The sequence below is a fragment of the Macrosteles quadrilineatus genome, unplaced genomic scaffold (genome assembly GCF_028750875.1).
Source record: "Macrosteles quadrilineatus isolate MER2022 unplaced genomic scaffold, UCM_ALF_1.0 Scaffold_5__1_contigs__length_97177068, whole genome shotgun sequence".
NCBI classification, from domain to species: Eukaryota; Metazoa; Arthropoda; class Insecta; order Hemiptera; family Cicadellidae; genus Macrosteles; species Macrosteles quadrilineatus.
In genome coordinates, this window is record NW_026542598.1 from 9,880,064 (window position 1) to 9,898,951 (window position 18,888).

The 18,888-nt window shown below is 37.2% G+C and overlaps 1 protein-coding gene across 1 annotated transcript; it reads left to right on the top strand.

Moving 5' to 3' along the window:
* Positions 1-7,306: 7,306 nt before the first annotated feature.
* LOC128994743 (transcription initiation factor IIE subunit beta-like) lies at positions 7,307-18,540 on the top strand. The gene is made up of 6 exons (XM_054419498.1): positions 7,307-7,562; positions 12,812-12,913; positions 13,553-13,715; positions 14,395-14,595; positions 15,559-15,732; positions 18,251-18,540. Exons 1-6 carry the CDS (start codon positions 7,501-7,503, stop codon positions 18,395-18,397), a joined length of 849 nt encoding a protein of 282 aa, XP_054275473.1. The 5' UTR covers positions 7,307-7,500; the 3' UTR covers positions 18,398-18,540.
* Positions 18,541-18,888: the final 348 nt, after the last annotated feature.

Genomic DNA, 18,888 nt, shown 5'->3' on the forward strand with positions numbered 1-18,888 from the left:
GTTGAACATTTACATTTTGTTATAAATTTCATTGAAAACAAGATTCCAATAATGAATAATTCTTAAAAAGCTTAGACCATTAAAAATGAAATGAGAATTGGGATCTTCTCTTTTGGAAAACATGTTTGGGTACAATTGAAGATAGATGAATAGATGATAACGGTAACGTAGCCCACCCAGGTTACTTAAAATTTGTTTTATAAAATAAAGGAGGTGCCAGAGGTTACAGTAAGTAATGTAACACATACATAAACATAATCTGTAAAATTCTTCATTCAGTTACAGTAATTAAATGGTTTGGAGTTTAAGCGCGGGAGAACCGTTCCAGTTTCAAGTAGATTGTTGCAAGAGTTGCAGTGAAGATACTAGTGTGATTTTCTGAAACAGCTGCAGCTGTTACAAGTGATACGAATAACGCTTACTTGCGCATGCGCAGACGCGCGGCATTTTCCGGTCTTGAAAGGCTCGCAGGAGGCAAGACGAAGGAAGACAGACGGAATTACGGAAGGTGGGCAGATTTTCCCATCCTTGTTAGTCAGTCGTGACGTCATCGTTGATGCGATGCAGTTATCGTACTGGTATCGCATAGCTCCACAAGTCAATAGTCGATATCGAATACCCCTAATTTACTTTACTTGAGAATCGCTGAAACGAAACGCTTCCATCTACGGACGCGTATCGCGATACAGCGATACGATACGTATCGGAAAAAAATATCGTATCGCCGTATCGAATCGGGCGTCTGTATCGCGATACGCGAATCGTATCGTCAAAAATATCGAAAAACGATACGTATCGTATCGTTTCCCCCCTCTCCTACCTAACCTAGAAACGGCAAATTTATATAAGTACCTGGGGACCAAGCTTTGCTCGAGGAAAATCATTAGTTTACTCTGAAAACAGTCTTAGTATTGCAGATACATATTTCCATTTCCACACTCCACACCGCTCGCCTTTACTACTTCCTTCACAACTCCCTACGTCTTGGACCTGTTTCCCTATCCTTCCCATAGCATTTTAGGATTGCAGATACATTAATGTAATTGCCACAGCCACAGACAGTTCCCACATTCTGCAGTCTGCAGTCTGACTAGAGTCTCTTCGCTAAATCATCACGATGTTGTCCCCTGGCACTGCGGAGTGGGGGAAGCAAAGCATTCTATTGGCTGAGGGAACACCATTACCGCAACGATACGGTTTGTAGACACCGGCCTCGGTGGTCTAATGGATAACGTGCCGGGCTGAGGATCTGAAGGTACCAGGTTCGAATCCTCTCGGTACCACTAATTTTTTGTCTAAGATTTTTGCATTATCAGCAAGTTTGGTTAGTTTGGTTAGGTTATGACAGTTTAATTTGTTAATTAAAACATTATAAAATTCAATTTGAGCCATTATAATTTTAGAACTATTTTTTTTTCTATTAGTAAACCTTGTTCGATTTTTCATTATCAGCAAGTTTGGTTAGTTTGGTTAGGTTATGACAGTTTAATTTTATAATTAATAAATTCTAAAATTGAATTCAAGGCATTTCTAATTTTATTTTATGAACATAACTATTTTTTCGATTAGTAAACCTTCATTCGATTATTATTTTATATATTTTTTTATATAATCAGCATGTTTGGTTGGTTAGGTTAGCTTATGACAGTTTAATTTTATAAATATTCATTTTTTAACTTATTGAAAAACTGCAGCATAAGGTATATGATATGCATGTAAAACAACGCGGGCTTGTTTGGAAGCCGTCTAGAGGGGAGGTGGAGGGAGAATCATTTCCCCCACTCCGCAGCGCCAGGGGACAACATCGTGATGATTTAGCGAAGGTTTAGACTCCAGTTGCAGTCTGCACTGCTAGTGCCAGACTGCCAGATAGCCATAGCACGCTAGTGGAAATGGACTGGGATGGGATCACTGAGTTATCAATCTAACTGGAGGTAGCACTGAATGTCAAAGATGCGTGTCGCCAGCCGCCATGTTTGCGTGAGGCGGGTGTCATGTCATAAGAAGCCATGTTATTGCTATGACAAGAAAACTCACTGCTATACCAACCTAGTTATAAGAAGCCATGTTATTGCTATGATAAGAAAACCCACTGCTATACCAACCTAACAAAATCAGCGACACGCTTTTGACAGACTTCTGCCATGGCTGTGCTACCTCCAGTTATAATTTTAGCTCAGTGGATGGGACTGGTACATTATCAAGTAAAAACCAAAAATACAGACATAAAAAACTCCTATTTCAAACTACACATCCACAGAGTACAGATTTTGCAGTTTGCTCGGCCTGCGCAAAAAAGCTTAAAAATATCGTTTTGACATGAATCGTATCGCTCTATGTGCCGATATAAATACAAATATCGTTTTAGGCGATACGATACGTATCGTTTTTCAAATATCGTATCGAAATATCGTATCGTCCCTCGCGTATCGCGATATTCCGATACGATACGATACGTATCGCACATCACTATTCCATCTTCTTTCTCGAATCTTGCTTGGTTAGGTTCAGGACTCTAGATTCTCGTTCTTTGGTTCTTTCTTTGTTTTTGTTTGGTTGGATTGCATGTAATGTCGACAAGCGTAACGAAAGAAAAGTTGTTAATCGTGTTTTCAGATATAACTCAATCACTAGTTTAATTTTTAATTTATACCCGTACTTAAATTACGAGAAGTTGTTTTCTGGATAGGCCAAGGCCTAGTTTAACTTAAATTATACATTTTATATTTCTATGACTTAAGTATTAACTTAGGCCTAGGCCTATTAGAGGATTTTAAATGGAGGCAACAGAAGATAATAATGATGGTGATCAAGTGGAAACGAAATTACACTTTGTTAATACATACGACCAATTTTCTATTAAAATTGCAAGAAACCGAAGTATCTACGTATAGCAAATTTGTTTGCAGGCGTGCTTGTAAGCAGGATTTTGGCCATAACCTGTATAATACTATAATAGCTTCAAGTTCTTGTTTATCTTTTACTTGGTCACAAGCCAAGTCCAACTTGGTTATAAGCTCCTTATTACCGATAATACAATTAGATTTGCATATGAGCGGTAAATTTAATTTACAGACCGTTCTATAACTTAAATTTAAAAGCGTTTTCTACTGTGACTATCACAATCATACTTCATATTCATAGATTGTAGAGAAACAACCTAAACCTACATTAATAACAACCTACAACCATAACCATCAAACATGATGTTATGTTAACGAATTCGACGCGAATAACGATCAAATATCGATAGACGATATTTAGAACTACATCGACTTCCCGAATCGATCGAATCAACGTGACGTCACGACTGACTAACAAGGATGGGAAAATCTGCCCACCATTACGGAAAGGGTCCAGTTTACGCAAGGCTCACGGGACGCTACATGACGCACAATTCTATCGGCTCTCATGACGTGACGTCAATCTCTTCTTTATTTATTTTATTAATTAACGGATGCACCATTTTTACATGTAAATACAATAATCTTACATCAGAAGCAGAAAAAAAAATCACAGGTCAGTACAAGAGTAGTGAAAAAAAACTGGAAAACAAAACTTCAAAACAAGACATAAAAAGATAAATAACAACTATAAATAACAAACTATAAATAACTAACTATGAATAACAAACTATAAGTAACAACTATAAATAACAAACTATCTGAGCAAGTTGACAAAACGAGATACAGTGTTCGAAAAACAAAACCAGTATATGAACAATACAATGATGCAAAACAGTAGCCGAGTGAAACTTCAGTAAAGAGGCAGAATAAACTTCAAGAAAACAGATGAAACATGCAGAAAAATAACAATATAATAAACTCTGTACAGGTACAAGATATAACAATAACAACAGGATAGACTATATTAACAAAAATAAATAACAATGCAATAAATAGAAAGTTTGGAAACATGCAAAGATTGATGCAGGAGTTCAGGATAGAGTAGGAGTTCGGGATTGAGTAGTGCAAAGGTAAGCATTTCCCTCGGCAAACCGATGCCAACACACGCACAACCCCCTCTTTGAGGGAACCCGGAACACCACTGTTAGTACAGCAACGATACGGCGTACAGTAGTCGCAGCTAGTCTGGGCGCGCGGCTGTGCTAAAGCAGGGGTGTAGAGGGGAGTGTTTATTGCTCATTTCCAAAAACATCTGGCCCACACGGCTCTCTGGGGTTGTTCAGCGCCTCAGCGCTGTGTTCATGGCTTTGGCGTGGGGGACGATTAGTACACAAGGGTCCGCGCTCCCAGACTAACTGCGACTAATGTAGAGCCTACGGTATTGATGGAATAGTGGATAGTGTATCAGGCTGATGAACTGAGGATTGCCGGATCGAATCCCACCGGAGACACGAACTTTTTGTCAGAGATTTAGCTTAGAATGCGATTACTTCTTGACTGTACATCTTACGTTAGGCCGCCTTCACACTAGGTCACTGTGACCAGGAAGTGACCCAGGCTGTGGCCCATGTTGTTTTAGGCCACCTTTACACTAGATCACTGTGACCGTAGCCACTGTGTTGGTCACTACAAATTGACTGTTATTTTTGTTAGCAACCTAGAGACACGGCCCCCTTTAACTCCAGGCCGCGGCTTGATAGAATTGGCAACGTCGCAGGTGGTGTTGTCTAGCACCAGACGTCCCATAAGATAACATGGCAGAAAGGTGACACCAGCTCATTATTTCACGTATTATTAATTAAAATTTATAAACATACATGTATTAAAAGATTGAAAATAAAACATATAGAATTGAAAACCATTACAATTTAAATTGAAAATCAATTTTTGCACTTTTAAAGTGGGCCAATATTTTCATAGCCCAGCAACCAAGCTTTCGTATTCTTGAAAAATTCCCCAAATCAACATTAGTTGCATCCAAACAAAACAGCTGTTACAACCCTACTTACGACGTTGCCGCTTCGAAGGCCGCGGCTTGGAGTTAGAGGCTGCCGTACCATAACCCAGAGACATGGGTGCTTTTCTACTTCACAAATAAATCTTTTCCGATCTTCTTCCTCTTTTACCTCTTCTCGTATCGCTGTGCTTGTTTAGATTTGTTTTTTTTTTTAGCAAATTTCCTATATAGTGAATAAGCTAAACCGTAGGTCTCATGGTGAGACCTAGGCCTGGCACCGATTTACTTTTTCGTTTTGAGGTCCCCATAGCTCCAAAAGACCCTCCGTTCAAGTTCATATATATATATATATATATATATATATATATATATATATATGTCCGTTAGCACGATGAATCGAGCAAAAATTATCCGATTTCAATGAAATTTGGTACAGACGTGTACACCTACGTTTATTCAAACGAGTTTTCGAACTAGCCCGATCGGATTATGGGATTATTCAAGAAACTTGGAATTTTAACTGTCACTTCTCTTTACATTTTAGATTGTTTACTGTATATTAAAAATAATATTAGAGATTTCCCTACAAATGATTCAGTTCATAACCATTTTACCAGACAAAACACTTTTCTCCGTCCAAACCAATGTAATTTTATGACCACAATCAATAACTTTAGTGAATTTGGAAAAGATTGTATAATATGTTACCTGCTCACATTAAATGTCTTGAAATACGACAATTTAAATTTACTATTAGAAAGATTTTGTGTGATTTATGTGTGTATAAGGTCAAAGAATTTGTAGAACATATTAAGTAGGTTAATGGATATACTGTGATGAAATTGTATGACGTTGCTATACATGTATTTATAATGTTGATGGCAATAAATGGATTTGATTTGATTTTAACAGGGGTTTATGAGGGATTATGGCGTGAAAATTGGTTTATCACATGGTTTACACTAAAAACACTAAATTTAATTCTTTCCTAACCATTTTGTAGAGCTTAAAATAAATAATTTTGTACATTGAAGCGTTGCTGACATTGCTGTATGCCTAAGTTAAACGGTTATGGAGATAAACATTGTAAATTACAAATTCCCATAATATTCTTATGGAGAACAAAACACTAAGTGAACAAAACAAAGAGAACAAAACACTACAGAAGTCTTCTGTAGTTTGCTTGTTTATGGATATATTTTTTATTTGGCAATTTTGTTTATTTTTATCTAAGCTATCAACATTTCAATAAAAAAAATCAATTCCTTCCCTCTAGCAGCAAACCTATAAGTATTCATTAAAATTAATGTTATTTAAATAGGAAATAAATCTGACAACTTAAAGGGGATATTTTAGTATAAATTCAGCTCGGTAAATGGAAACTCGCTTGGTTTGCAGGTTTGCTGCGGCGGGGTAATTTTTACTGGTGGTGCGATTTGCTGACACAGATCCTTAATTTAAACTATTCTCAGTCTCAAACCCTACTAACACATGGACATGGAACACTTGGACTTCCTACCATCGCACCGTGTATAACTTCCGTCCCTTCATCTATTACCACTTTCACACATCATTGCTCCACGTAAGCTGGGTTTTCCTAGGCGCGGAAGCGGAGAGAGGAACGCGGAGAGCGGGAAAGAGATTAACATGGTGTTCCGTTCCACTTCTAGGAAAACAGTAACATTAAATTACCTAAGACAAGTGGAGTCCGCTCTCCGCGTTCCTCTCTCCGCTCTCCACTTCCGCGCCTAGGAAAACCTGACTTTAAACAAACTGCTTATACAAAATCTTCACTTGTTCAGAACAATGTGCGTGCAGTGACCCTAGTCACAATGTCCCAGTGGGAACTCATGGCCACCATGTTTGAACTGCTCCATTTGAAGTAATGCCTGACGACGACGAGTCACACAACCAAGTCGGTGACCGAGCTGGGTCACTGTTTCCTTGCCAAGCAACAGTGACCTATAGTGCGAAGGGTTACATTTAACTCAATGCTTTAAAATTTTGAGCAAGTAGAGTTTGTCAATTTTTGTCACAGAACTTTTTTTGATTAGTAAATCTTCATTAGATATTTTTCGTTATCAGCAAGTTTGGTTAGGTTATGACAGTTTGGTTTTACAATTAAAAAGTTATATAATTAATTTTTAAACTAATTAAAACGTCATTGGATCTACGAACCATGAATATGACCTCTAAAACTTATGCCGTCATGAGTCTACGGACCATCAATATGGCGTCACGGATGGCTCCCGTGAGCCTGTCCGGAAATCGACCCCTCCTGCTCCTGCTCTGCTGCTGCTGCAGCTGCTGCTGTTTAGTGTTTTTTATTTTTATTAGTGTTTGTTTACGTTTACTTTTACTTTTACGTCCCAACGTCCCGTTGGCCGTTTGTTGATATTAAGAATTAACTAATTCTTTCCTCTTGTCTTGTTGTTGTTGCTTTGCTAGTTATTTGGTTTTATTCCATTCATTGAACTTTCAATTTAGCCTAGGCCTAGGAAGTGGTCTCAATTGTGAATAATGTGTGGTAGCCCAAGGTTACTATTTTATTGATACATAGTTTATGGTTTGAGTGTTCGATATCATAGGCTTCGCATTATTTCAAAATAGGCTACTAAAGAATTTAAGCTAATAACCATGGATCCAGCTTTACTGAGGGAACGTGAACTTTTCAAGAAGAGAGCTTTGTCAACACCCACGTAAGTAGGCTTAAGCTTATTTTAGTTAGGAACTTAATAATAAGTTAGTCACTTATTTGTGTGACTAGTGGGTGAAGTGGAAAGGCAGTTTGCACTTACGTGTTAACTTACACATTCCATAATTTTTCCTATAAGTTAGTTACTAGGCCTATAAATCAAATAGGTAAATAATTAAGTCTTTCAAAAACTGTAAGTTACAACACGTTTTAGGTAAGGCCCTAGTTTAAATCCAAACATTGAACGAAGTGAAACGCTTTACCAGCTGATCGTAGGCGTAAGTTAGTATCTTTAAATGCTACCAATCCATTTCCAAGTGTAACGGATAAGGTGCATAATCAAAAGCACACTTTTTTGTGTTGTTTTGTTGTAATACTGGTGTGCGGAAATATAACCGTGCGGCAAAAGTAACTTAAGTAAATTCAGTGGCGGTTCCAAGGGGGGGGGGGGCTACAGGGGCTAAAGCCCCCCCTTGGACCCTGAAAAAAATAAATTTAAACGTGCATTTCGTCCTTAAAACACGCAATGTCATACAGACATCAATGTAGGCCTAGTTTTTATTTTACTTAATAAGTGATGGCAGGAGCAGTATTAAGTTCCTCATAGATTAACTTTGTGGACAATATACAGTAGAGTCCCGTTAGTCCGAAATGGTTGGGACCGGGCCCATTTCGGATTACCGAATATTTCGGATTAAACGTTTTTTTGTTTTTTTTTATTTTGTTTAATTAAAAAAAAAAAAAATTTTTGAATTTTTTTTTTTTTTTGAAATTTTTTTGTCTTATTCTTACTACTTTTTTTCGGACGCAGGCACGAGCCCGGGATTGTTTTTCACATTACTTAAGGCTAGACCTATTGGCTGCAGCATTATCACTTAGTAAAATCCATTTGTGATTTGGCGGACGAAAATGTAAAATGTTACGGTAATAACAAAAATGGTGTAATATTAATTTACTAAAATACTCTACAAAAAAGTCTATCTCGCCCAGCCGCTACAGAATACTTTGACGAGGTACAGCTAACTGTGTCAAAAGTTTAATAAAAAAATTCAAAAACTTTCCAAAAAACTTCAAAAAGTTTCGAAAAAAATTGCAAAAATTTCGAAAAAGATTTCAAAAAATTTTGAAAAAAATTTCAAAAAATTTCAAAAAAATTCAAAAAATTTTCAAAATTTTTTTTTTAATTAAAAAATATATTTTTTGGTTTCGGATTAAGCGGACTTTCGGATTACCGAAGTTCGGATTATCGGGACTCCACTGTAGCACAACGAATAAAACAAAATTACGCTATGGAAAGTTGTACGCATGATCATATTTTTACAGCAGTCAGCTGTTGACATGCTAAGTTAGGGCCAAGGTGGGAGCATCTAGCGCGCGAGCGAGGACGGGGAAACAGCTGATTTCCTGATGTTCCATAGTTAGTTGTCAAATTGTCTGCTAGCCACTAACTTTACACAGGCATCAATCAGCAAACAGTGGTAGCACCAGTAGCCAGTAGCCTATTATCATTGACTAGGCTAGTGTTAAAGTTTATATAGTCAATGCTATTACTGAATTCGATACTATACTAATGTGACAGATCTATGAAATTGATAAAAACGTAAGGTTAAAAAACGTGTCTGCCTACTTGTTTTTCGTGACATATAACAGGTGAAATGGAAGGTTTTAGAACAATTGGGCACAGTTCTAGACGTTAGAAATGGCTTTATAAAGTCACCAAACGGCTTTTAGGAGAAATGACTTTATTCATCTACAGTAGGCCTATGTTTTGAAATTCACGAAATTCGTCATAGTTTGATTTTTAAAATGTCTACTTGCTCTTAACAAAGACAAATAACGGGTGAAAAATGGGAGGTTTTTGTACAGATGTAGACATTAATAATGGCTTTAGAAAGTTAGTAAACAACTCTTAGGGGGATATGGCCGTAGCCTACAATACGTTTTGAGATTTATGAATGCAATCGTCATAGTTAGTTTTAAAAATGCCTATACTTACTCATGACAAATAATAATGGGAAAATGGGAGGTTTTGCACACAGTTCTAGAGGTTAAAACTGGCTGTAGAAAGTCACCCAACGGCTTTTAGGAGGATATGGCCGTCGTCTACAGTATGTATTGAAATTAATGAATGCAATCGTCATAGTTTAATTTTTATTATGTCTATTTGCTCATGACAAACAACAGGTGAAATGAGAGTTTATGGACAGTTGTGCACGCTTCTAGGTGTTAAAAATTGCTTTAGAAAGTCACCGAACGGCTTTGAAAATTCAAAATTTTCCCACCCCGGGACCCCCCTGCTTTATTGTGGGGTTTTCCACACCCCCCAAGCCCCCCTGTAGCCCCCCCCCCCTTGGCAAGGTCCTAGAACCGCCTCTGAGTGAATTGACAAGAGTTATCCTGTAAAGCAGTATGTACTGAGGAAAGCTTGCTAAATAAAGGCATTTTTATTGTTTTACTAGCTGGCCCGACAGACTTTGTCCTGTCCTAATGTGGTTTTATGTCAAATGCTTGTTCATTTGAAAGATTAGCTCGTTCGCATGGCTCAATCATGTCCTGGTCGAAATTTATTCCCTATGCTCACTCCTACATTTAGGTTGGAGCTTGTTCGCTACGCTAACTCGCCTCCAGGTTGAAGTTAGCTGTTGTCATAAATACAAAAAAATTGAATAGTGCTGCAGCCTGTTGGTAACCTATACAAATTTTAAAGCTATTGAACATCACAGAATCAAATTGTTTAGTTGGCTGTTAAGATTCTTTAATTCCATTTAAATATGAGTACTCATAAGGTTAACATGGGAAACTCCAGAGCCACTGGGGTGGAGCCCTTTTGATGGATCTGCACCAAACTTCACACAAACCATCCTTGAATAATAATGCTTAATAATAATTAATAATAATTTAATAATTAAATAATAAAATTAAATAATAATAATAAAATTAATAATAATTGCTTAATAATGCCTGAAAGTTTCATTACAATCTGTCGAGCGGTTTCGGAGTCCATAAAGGACAAACAAACAAACATTCATTGGATTTTATATATATAGGCCTAGATTATTTAAATGCATCAATGGTGCATAAATCAATCTGATTCAATCGATAACAGTTTGGGCCTAGGCCTAGATATGTAAATATTGCTAAGATTTTTTATGGAAAAATCGGTTCCGCTCTATGAGTTAACAATCGATTAAATTAATGAACTTCAGTAGGCTATGCGGTTTCTCTGCCTTAAGTTAGTGTAGGGCCTAAGTTATTTCAAGTTCAGTTTCCTGACGCAGGTAACGTAGTCTTAACTTGGCCTTGTGTAAACACGGCCCTTAATAGGTATTACCGGTTACCCTTCATAGGTGTTGCAACAGAGTTTTCCTCTGGGCACATTTATTTTTAGGCTATAGAAAAATATGCTTTATTATCGCTGGCTGGTAGTTTTCAGAATAAACGTCAGAGGTCTATCTTATACACACGCCTCTTTCTAGGCGTTTCTAGGTACCGAATGAACATCATTTCACTCCTCCATCCCCCGTATTACCCCTAACTTATTAAACAGTTGAATCCTGAGAGTCGTGTATCATGAAGCCCGATTCCAAGTGCCACCGCTTGTGCTGCGCTACATGTACACTACTAAGTTTAGGTTCTCCGAGTGTATTTATATGTGTCACCTATGACTTTTATCTATTTATTTTCTATATATTTTAAATAGGCCTAAGGTTATGTCAATTTAGGTTTTTTATTGATTCAAAGGAAAAATCTCTAGCCTAATAATTAATTATAGGCCTACATTGATTCCATACCTTTTAGCGAATTTCCCATATAGGGAATAACCTATTACTGCAGGACTCATGGTAAGACCTAGACCCGGGACCGATTTACTTTTTCGTGTCCTTTAGCGTGATAACTCAAGCAAAAGTTAACCGATTTTGATGAAATTTGGTACAAACCTACGTTTATTCGAACGAGTTCCCGTACTACCATAATCGGACTATGGCAACAGGGGTCTGGAAAATCTTCTCAAAAAATGAGATGAAACCAAATAAACTCGGTAGCACACTCACCTGATGCCTTAGGATTCTACCAGGAATGGGGGAACCAACTCTTTAACTGACCAGAATTTAGTATGACTGTTGGATTGTCCTCCAAACAGCAAACGTAACGTTGAGTCTGTAGCGGATAGGCAACTGATCATGAGGTCTGCTCTTCTAGCCCTTCTTCGCCATCGCCCCTAGAGGTAACTAGCGTCCTCCCCTCTACGATGACGTAGAACCCTTCTCAACCTGCCCCTTCGATGCCGTTGTCAACGCAAACACGGTTTACCCCGAAAGTAGAATATTATTAACTTAATAAAAAATGGATTTTTACCCCTCGACGGGTTTTGGGTCGTTACAATTTTTTCCAGACCATTTTGTAGAGCTTATTAAAGGAAATAATTTTGTATATTGAAGCCTTGTTTTATGCCTAACGGTTACAAAGATAGGCCTAATAAAAAAAAAACTTTAAATTTAAAATTCATATGTTATTCTTATAGAGAATAAATACCGTAAACTGTTGTAGTTTGCTTGTTTATGGATATATTTAAACCAAATTTGAAAATTTTGTTTATTTAATGCTAAGCTATCGACATTGCAATAGAAAAAAAAACACACATCTCAATATCTTCCCCGTAGCAGCAAACCTAGGTACACACTAAAGTTAATGTTAATTGAATAGGAAATAAATCTGACAATTTTTAGGGAATATTTTTTGTAGAAATCCAGCCAGGTAAATGGAAATTCGCTTAGTAGTTTGTGTTAATATAGGCCTGTAAAAATTATATTGTTTGTTTAATGTTTTAATACCCATAAAAAACACTCTGTGCCATCGACCATGTTAATCATAGACACCCATGAAAGGTTAAGGACAGTCAAAGTTAGGTACGATAAGAATTAAGATACAATTTGTTAAATTTTGCATTAAAGTAGGCCTATAGATCTGGTCTTGACAGATTTTAAACTTTTTTCTAGAATATGTGCTGTTTATAATGTATCTACCAGTGGGCCTATAGGTACTGTTATGTTAGTTAAAAACCGAAGCTGTATAAAATGCATACAATCACAAGCATGTCAATTTAAATAAATAAGACAAAAGTTTACTAGGCCTACTAACTATCATGTTTGTTTGTCCCTTTTTTGAGGTATCTCGGCATACTTTGATGAGAGGCTTGTAAACATAAAGTAGTGATAGAAGGCTAAAAGGTAACATATGATGTTTTTGTTACAGTGTTGAAAAGAAGAAAAGTGAAACTGTTTCCACTCCTAAAGATGAGCCAAAGAAAAAGAGTAAACCGTCATCATCAACACCATCTTCTGGAGGTGGTGTCAGGTATCGTAGCCTATGCTTTGATTACCCTTTATTCTATTACTACGCCCATATTTTATGTTAGGTAGGTACTTGTACAATTTACTATGCAAGTTAGGATGGAGAAACTTATTAATGTTGGATAATGGTATAATTGGTAAGTTATAAGTAATTAGTGTTTCAACTGATTAAATAATTGTCATAGTAAGCTATTTACAAAACTGATGTGTATCTACAAGTTTTACACTTTAAATAAAAAAAAAAATGTTTTGATTTAAATAAAAAACAATGTGTTTTCTTTTGTTAAATACTAACTCATCCCTAATTTTCTGTATTCTAATGCCTGACCTGCAATGAAATAATGAGTCTTGCCATTGCTAGCAATTCATTTTGCTATAAATTTTGAACAAAAACTAGAAATAAGGTTCGTTTTGCCAGTCCTATTTAATGTGCATACCGGTACAGAAATGCTTTGTCCAAGTCATATTGTACTTTCCAAAGCACTTTGTCAAAGAAAAACTTTAGTCTTATGGTGAAATAAACCAACTGAATGTTCTCCAATTTTTTTATTAGAATTTGTTACATTTTGTTCCTTTAACAAACTTGTTCTGCGTTAAACTTGGAATACAAGTTTGAAACATTACAACATGTTAACTCTTCCAGCTACAAGTCGATGGCAGGAAGCTCACAATACAAGTTTGGTGTTCTTGCCAAGATAGTGAAGCACATGAAGTCAAGGCATCAACAAGGCGATGATCATCCCCTCACCTTGGAAGAGATACTCGATGAAACTAATCAGCTGGACGTCGGCAGCAAAGTCAAACAGGTAAATAAATTGTTTTTGTTAGTTTCAGATTCAATTTAGTAACAGTGAACATTACATTTTTCCACACCCCAGTCAGTTGATGTGTTCATCTTCAATAATGACTTTCCTGCATTTGACAGATCAGGAACTAAGAACAACACTGTTAAGGGAAGTCATCCAAGCTCTAAAATCTTTGTGGTTAGGCTACCATAGAGGTCAGAAAACATTTAAAATCAATTTTAGTGTAACAAAGTTAAAATGAAATATTTTTAAATTTTACTCTTTGATTTTAATAGAAATGTGAAGAATTTCAAGATTCTCAAAATAGCCTATTGATTTTGATATTTCGAAAATTATTGTGATGTAATATTGAAACTAGTTGGGATATCAAGTTGAAATTTAGAATTTTTCTTTGCCTTTATGAGGGACAAAGACTTTATGAGGTGTAACGGTGTCTAGATGAAATGTCATTTAAATCTGAAATGGTCAGGTAAAGTTGGTATTTTAACTGTGCTGTTTAGTTGATATATGGAACACTGCAGCAATCCATCATCGGGCAAGCTGAAATTCAACTTAAGACTACAATCGAGTTGTCCATCTTCTCTAAAGATGATTTTCTAATCCACAACTTTGGCTAGTATTTTCTTAACAGTCAGTGTATTTGTATTTGTTAATTAATAAAAGAGATGACTTATTGCAGTGGTTGATGGTAGAAGCTCTGGCCAACAACCCCAAGATTGAGGTTAACCAAGAGGGAAAGTATATCTTCAAAGCACCGTTCAAGATCAAAGACAAGAAGGGACTGCTGAAACTGCTCAAACAGCATGACCTGAAGGGGTTGGGTGGAATCATGTTGGAGGATGTGCAAGAATCTCTGCCACATTGTGAGAAATCCCTCAAGGTCAGTATTTGTGATGTGTTTAACGCAAATCTTTAATTTTGAATTCACCAAATCTCGAGATAAGATGTGAGTTTGTGATTCAATAGTCTGGTTGCTAACCATGGTCGGTGACAAAGGTTTGTTCCTCAAAATCTGTGGTTTCATTATTAATGCCAAAATAATCTAAAAGTATACCGGTACTAAATTTACTGAGTGAATAAACTCTAAGTTTTGTTCAAGGAAAGGCTCTAGGCCAGGATTTTGAATTGTAGAATAAGGAGTCGTCCCACGGGGGACTTTGTCAAGTGTAGAGAAAGTGGTATAAAGAGTTTCTTTTCCTCTTGGCTAACCTCAATATTTGGGTTGTTGGCTAGAGCTTCTACCATCAGCTACTGAAATAAGCCACTACTAAAACAATTCACAAAAACAAACGGTCAAATCTTGACCTTCTGGTGGCATCATTGAATCGGCGAAAATACTGGCCAGCATTTTGGTTGTTTTACAGCAATCCATTTCCACAGCAAGATACAAATTTCAACTACAGTTTTCAGTTGGAAAAATGTTTTGACTGGATAATTAAAAAAAATGAATAGTTTACAAACCAATTTTATTCAGTTTAAATGGGTTTTATGATCGAAGATCTTTATTTTTTTCTCTCTCCTTTGTTTTTAATTACTTTCCACGACTTTTTCTGTACACTTGACAAAGTCCCCCTGGGGACAAAATATTGCTTGTTCAGTATCTCTTCTGTATGTTCTATAGCCTACTTCAAGCTACAAGCTAGCTTCAAGGTAAGCTAGCTGCTATACTCCTTATTCTATATCTCTCTAGATAGACTTATCTCATAAAATTTCCTTTCAAAATCAGGTAAATTTGCTATAAATAGACTTTAAACAGTAAGACTTCAAAGGTGCTACCGTTTAACTATTTATGTTCTGTCATCACTTTTTCTCTTCTTTAATTCAATCAATTTTTATTTTTTAGCACTTAGCAAATGAAATAGTGTACATTACAAGGCCAATGGATAAGAAGAAAATAATGTTTTACAACGATAAAACAGCAAACATGTCGATTGACGAGGAGTTTCAAAAACTATGGAGGTCAGTCGCTGTTGAAAATATGGACGACATGAAAATTGAAGAATACTTGGAAAAGCAGGTTAGTCCTTTAATACTTTACTATACTTTAATACTTTAGGGCCAACATTCCTTAGACACAGCTGTTAATTTAATAGCCCATGCATCTAATGGCAACTAAGGGACCTACAGTTTATAGTGGAATCCGAACCACATTTTTGCCTCTGTATATACAAATTGGTCTAATCATCAGGATAGTACTGCGGATAGTCAAAGTACTCACCTTACTTTTACTTTACTTTTCAGTGAAATGGCGACCATAGAAAGTAGGTATTTTAAAACAAGTATGAATGGATATTAGTGTAGGATGAGTGGCGCTATCTTGTAGTCTTGTTAGTGACTTAAGGCCGACATATTCCTTAGATTCAGAGCTGTTAATTAATAGCCCATACAGCTAATGACAACTAAGGGACCTACAGTTAGTTTATAGTGGAATCCGAACCATGTTTTTGCCTTTGGTCACAGAAAACATACTACTATAACCCAGAATGCCAACCGCATGGTAAAAAGCATTACTGTCATGCACTCAGCATAGCAACGCTGGTGGCGCTGCCTACGAATTGACAGGCAAAGCTCTCTCAAAACGCTTAATGCTTTTTACCATGCGGTTGGCATTCTGGGTTATAGTAGTATGTTTTCTGTGCTTTGGTATACAAATTGGTCTAATTATCAGGATCACTAGTGCGGACGTTAATCCACACCAGGGTGTATCACATCCACAGTGCATGCCTATAAATATCCACAATTCGTGACCTCCTAGTATCTGGATTACAGGACGACGCCACCTTAAAACCCTTTCTTAACCCTAAAGTTTAAAAAAGCTATGGCATTGCCTCCCTTTGTAGATTTGTCATCTTTATGGAACAGCTGAGGCTAATTTTATTGTTAGTTCTGTACGTTCAACTGTAGGGATCGTGTTTTGTGTAAAATTTGTTTTCGGTCATTTAAAACCTCATTTAACCAAATAAAATGATATAATCATAAACAATAACTGGTCTCCTAGTTATACAGGGAGCGGCAAAATGATCTGACGGTTTTCTTTGCCGCCCTGTTGAGCGAGTGAGTGGTGGAGGGTGGTGGGAACAGGGGCGTTACAAAGCCTACGTGCGAACATTTTAGTAGCCATGGACCTAGGGACAGCTGAGCACCATGCATTTGTAGTGGAAGTGTTTTTTAAAAGTGACAATTCCTGTGTAGCTGTTCAGCTGCAGTTACGTAGACGTTTCAATGTGGGCCCAAGGGGAAAAGTCCCAACTCGAAACACCATTTTGCTGTGGGTGGGTAACTTCAGAGCTACTAGTTCAACATTGAAAAAACGTCCAACAGGTCCAAGGTCAGCCCGGACGCCAGAGAACATCGAGAGAGTGAGAGAAGGTGTGGAAGCTAGTCCTTAGCGGCCTGCACGTAAATAAGCTGCAGCTCTGCACATGTCTGGTCGCTCGGTATGAGTACGGCACGACCCGCACTTTCATTCATACAAAATGGCAATCGTGCAGCAGTTGAAGCACAGTGGTTACATAAAGCGCATCTCATTTTCAGAACAAGTGATTGATTTACTTACACGTGACAAAATAGTCATTATGAGCGACGAATCGCACTTTCAACCACACCACACGGCCTTCCTCACTCTCTTGACGTTCTCTGGCGTCCGGACTGACCTTGGATGGCCTGTTGATTTTAGTTTCAATGCTGAACTAGTAGCTCTAAAGCTACCCACCCGGCCACCCACAGCAAAATGGTGTTTTGAGTTGGGAATTTTCTTCTTTGACCCACATTGAAATGCCTACTGAATAGCTACACATGAATTGTCACTTTTAAAAACACTTCCACTACAAATGCATGGTGCTCAGCTGTCCCTAGGTCCATGGCTACTAAAAATGTTCGCACGTAGGCTTTGTAACGCCCCTATTCCCACCACCCTCCGCCAATCACTCGTTTAACAGGGCGGCAAAGAAAACCGTCAGATCATTTTGCCGCTCCCTGTATAACCAAATAGTAAAGCACAAATCATGAAATTAACCCTAAACTAATAGAAACAAAATTTCGTCTAGCCCAGCGATTAGTGTGGACGTACGTACATGACGTATTATGGCGTTGCTCAGTGTGACTTTTCATATTTTATAGGTCAGTGTGTCAGTTCAGTTCAAATGCTTCAAATCATCATAAACAATAACTTGCCCCTTAGTTATATAACCAAGCAGCAAAGCATGAATCATAAAATTAACCCTAAAATAATAGAAATAAAGTTTCGACGACACTAGAGGTCAGTGTTACCGGACATGAACTAGACACAAAAAACAAGCTTTAAAATTTACAATGGGATGAAAAGTCTACTTGTGTTGGTTAGTCTATTATTCTATCTATATCTCCTTACCTACATCACAAAAATCTACCTTGTGTTCTTTTATGAGTTACGTCTCTTCCAGAAATATTGAAAATTCTGGCGTTATTCATTGGTTCATTTGGTATCTAGTAAATAAACAGTTTAATTCACCTTTATTTCAGTAGGAACATAGAATACAGTAATTTAAAATTTTCAGGGAATCAGATCCATGCAAGACCACGGTCTGAAGAAAGTAACGCCGGCACACAAGAGAAAGAAGCCGAACCAAAGGAAAAAGCAGCTGAAGAAGCCAAGAGACAACGAACATTTGGCTGACGTACTTGAAACATATGATGATAAATAAACCACATCGGCACTTCAAGTCGGTACTGTGGTGGGGTTCCTGATTTGTATTCAAATCTCCTGTTTTACACTGATACATTTCTGGTTCTACTGTGTAGAGTGGGAAATGACTAAGAGTTTTGTAAATAAATAGTTGATTTTGTACCAGTTTACTCCAACATCTGCACCTCTTCTCAATTAGAAGTGTTGGGCCTCTGGAGACCTCAAAACGAAAGAGTAAATCGATCATGGGGCTAGGTCTTACCATGAGACCTACAGTAATAGCTTATTCCCTCTATGGGAAATTCGCTAAAAACAACTCTTTATAGAACTAAATCCTAGGTTTTAAACCAATGAAGTCCTATCTAATATGTGTTGTGCCGACTAACCAATCCTCCAGGGAAAGCTATTAGGGCACAGTCATTACTTCATAGTTGGAGACACTACGTAACCACAGAATGGTTGTGACAAATTTAAAAGGTGTGTTGTACCAAGCCATGTTTATGTCTCTAT